Source organism: Nicotiana sylvestris, chromosome 12 (genome assembly GCF_000393655.2).
Source record: "Nicotiana sylvestris chromosome 12, ASM39365v2, whole genome shotgun sequence".
Taxonomy (NCBI): domain Eukaryota; kingdom Viridiplantae; phylum Streptophyta; class Magnoliopsida; order Solanales; family Solanaceae; genus Nicotiana; species Nicotiana sylvestris.
Window position 1 is genome coordinate 26,723,432 of NC_091068.1, and position 1,128 is coordinate 26,724,559.

The following is a 1,128-nucleotide window of genomic DNA, read 5'->3' on the forward strand; positions in this document are numbered from 1 at the left end:
TTGCTCCAATGATGAAAAATAAACTAAGAGAAGAGATTGAAGTAAATGCATTGGTTCATTGAAATCCAAGATAATATATAGAGTAAGTCATTATAAAATACAACAAACCCTAATTTCTTTTTCTATTAATTTCTTTTTTCATCTCCGATCCCCAACGAAGAAAAAGAAAATGAAAAAAAAAAGCCAATAAGAGCCTATGGAGATACTAGACACAGTCTGACTCTTTTGTCTCCCTTTACTAATAGTATAAAATTCTAAACATTATAGGATATTCCACTTAGAATTTGTGGGGAGTAGTTGAGCGAAACGGATCCGAGATTTAAAGTCAGTAAATTATAAAGCGGAGTTCAGAGCCAGAGAGCTCCGGCTTCTTTGAGGAGAGGGACAAGGGTACCATTTATATGACAAGCCATGACCGTCTCGATCCCGCCCAAGAACTTCCCACCAACAAAGACAGCTGGGACGGGTTGCTGCTGCCCGTCCCCGGCTAATTGGAACAGTAAAGCATGAATTTCCTTCCCCGCGGAGTCCCTGTCGATCTCGACGATGGTGGGACCCACACCTAGCCCGAACAGGAGCTGCTTCACCACGTGGCACATGCAGCAACCACTCATGGTGAAAACAACTACAGCATTGCCCGAAACCAAGAACCTGACTCGTTCGTAAACGGACTCCATCATCCTTCTTGATTCTCCGGCACCAATTCTCATACTTGATGTTGACTCCTTCACTACCTGCATTTTTTCTTCTTTTTTTTTTTTGTAAATTCTCACAAGATTTTTGAAGGGTTTTTAATGGACTAAAAGTTATGGGATTTAGTAGAAAAAACCAAAGTTGTTTGCTTCAAAGAGAAGAGTTAAGAATTCAGAGGAAATTTGTTGTTAGGGCTTGCGTAGAATGAAGGTTGGGTTTTATAGAAGGGAGACAGGGGGTGGGTGGGTATATATGGGGGTAGGGGTGTATTTGGGGGGTGGGGGGGTATATAGCTAGGGACATAGTAGCTGAACCCGGCAAATTCTGACGGGCTTTGAAATTTCCTCATTTTTAACAACAGCATTAGGGGGAGTACGATCCTTTCCCAATCATCTACTTTATTTGCATGCCTTTCTTCTGCCTTTTGCCTTATTA

At 41.6% G+C, this 1,128-nt stretch overlaps 1 protein-coding gene across 1 annotated transcript; it reads right to left on the bottom strand.

Annotated features, from left to right (window-relative positions):
* Positions 1-347: 347 nt before the first annotated feature.
* Positions 348-740, bottom strand: LOC104238017 (glutaredoxin-C9-like). Its single transcript, XM_009792270.2, has one exon. The coding sequence runs from the start codon at positions 738-740 to the stop codon at positions 348-350; it is 393 nt and encodes a 130-aa protein (XP_009790572.1).
* Between the last annotated feature and the right edge of the window lie 388 nt (positions 741-1,128).

Bases quoted from the DNA above. Each gene is read 5' to 3' on its own strand.
- LOC104238017 (XM_009792270.2), bottom strand. From the start codon at position 740: ATGCAGGTAGTGAAGGAGTCAACATCAAGTATGAGAATTGGTGCCGGA.